We start from the raw sequence: 1,654 nt of genomic DNA, 5'->3' as shown, positions 1-1,654 counted from the left end.
CTCTAGTCCAAAGTCATGTATTGCAGCTGTCGCCACGGACTACAGGTGGCAGTCTCTCCGCCTCTTGTGGTGACTGGAACTTCAAGACCAGGCACAAGGGCGGATGGGCTTTCCCAGTGCCTGGGGCCATCAGCACCTGCCGGACAGTCCACCCAGTTGGCTGTCACCCAACCCTCCGCCCCACGATCACTGCCCCTCCTTCACTTGCTCTCACCCACTCCCCAGCGCCCTTTGTAGAATGAGTGACCACCTGCCATTGGGATGCCTGGTCTCTTCCACAGGTGCAATCTACCCCCCATCTCAGAGAAGTACAGTGCGGATGTGGGGGTGAAGACGGATGTGGTCACCGTGAACCCCAGCATCATCACAGACAGGTCAGTGGTTCTTTTCCCAGAGCTGTACGCCCCGTGATGGCAGCCACGTGTCACATGCAGCTCCACTCCCTTGACATGTGGCTGGGACAGACCCAGATGGGACACCCCTACAGCCCACTCTGGATTCCAGAGGCTTCCTGTGGAACAAAAGGACACAGCGTGGTCTCACTCATCCTGTATCCCGAAGACAGTGGAAACAGTATTTTGGATATCCGAAAGAAACCAAGCTCCCCGCCATTGAGCCGATACCAACTTATAGTGACCCTGTCGGGCAGTAGAACTGCTCCTGTGGGTTTCTGAGGCAGTTGACTCCTTATGGGACTAAAACCCCCATTTTTCAAACTGCTGACCCTGCAGTTAGCAGCTTAATGCGGAACCACTATGCCCATCCAGGCTCACATCTTTTGGATGTAGGTTAAATAAAATGTAACAATGAATGCCACTGGTTTCTACTCAACTATGTAATAAATATTTAAATCTCAGCCGAGAGTTCTACTCACACAGGGGTATTGCCTGTGATTAAATATTTGTTGAACACCTTGTTGGTTGCCATGGTGCCTATTCTGACTCCTGGTGACCCCGGGTGTGCGGAGAAGAACTGCACCCCAACAAGGGTTTTGAAGCGGGGCCCTCTGGGAATCAGAGTACCTGGCCTGTCTTCAGAGGGTGCCTCTGGGTGGGTTGAAACTGTCCATCTTTCATTTCATAGTTCTGCGCTGAACCATTTGCACCACCCAGGAAACCTATAATGGATGTGCGTCAGTCCTTAATGAATATGACGGACGTCCGAACAGTGGTTCCAGAGATGGTGCATGACCTGCTCCCCCAGCTCCCTGCTCCTGGAGGCGCCCCTCTGACTACCTCTGCTTTGAGTTTGGTCAGCGAGCTTTCCAGGGAGTGACCAGGGCCACTGTGCCCCTTACACCGAGTGTGTCCAGATGGCAATAGGCAATGGCCTTGTGCAATGATCTGGCCCCCACCCTCTTAGCACCCCACCCAGGGTCTTGGAGGCTTTGGGGGAGGGGGGTCTAAGGTGTGGAATCCCCAGCCTGGGCAGAGTCACCCCATCTGGGTCAGATGAAGCGTGAGAGGAATGGACGGTGGGAGTTGATAGACTGGCTCCGATGGGCAGGGAATGCCTTTTTGAGGGATGGGATGGGGGAGCAGTTGGCTCAGCAGTGTGTGGCAGGAGTGAGAGGGTGTGAGAGAGCCACCTCCCCATCCTTCCACTGCCCCACAGAGGGACCCCTGCAGTCACACACTGGGCATTTGGGCCCTGA

General features: G+C 54.8%; 1 protein-coding gene across 1 annotated transcript in view; it reads left to right on the top strand.

The window, feature by feature from the left end:
* The window catches only part of ST8SIA5 (ST8 alpha-N-acetyl-neuraminide alpha-2,8-sialyltransferase 5), a 69,992-nt gene that overhangs the window by 66,819 nt on the left and 1,519 nt on the right, over positions 1-1,654 (top strand). The window contains exon 7 of the mRNA XM_004703098.2: positions 282-374. Coding sequence (XP_004703155.1) covers positions 282-374 — 93 coding nt within the window. The remainder of the gene's footprint in view (positions 1-281; positions 375-1,654) is intronic.

Source organism: Echinops telfairi, unplaced genomic scaffold (genome assembly GCF_000313985.2).
Source record: "Echinops telfairi isolate 266 unplaced genomic scaffold, ASM31398v2 ScPeMD7_7400;HRSCAF=8409, whole genome shotgun sequence".
NCBI classification, from domain to species: domain Eukaryota; kingdom Metazoa; phylum Chordata; class Mammalia; order Afrosoricida; family Tenrecidae; genus Echinops; species Echinops telfairi.
The sequence above is the reverse complement of the archived record's forward strand: the minus strand, read 5'-3'. Positions and strand labels throughout refer to the sequence as shown.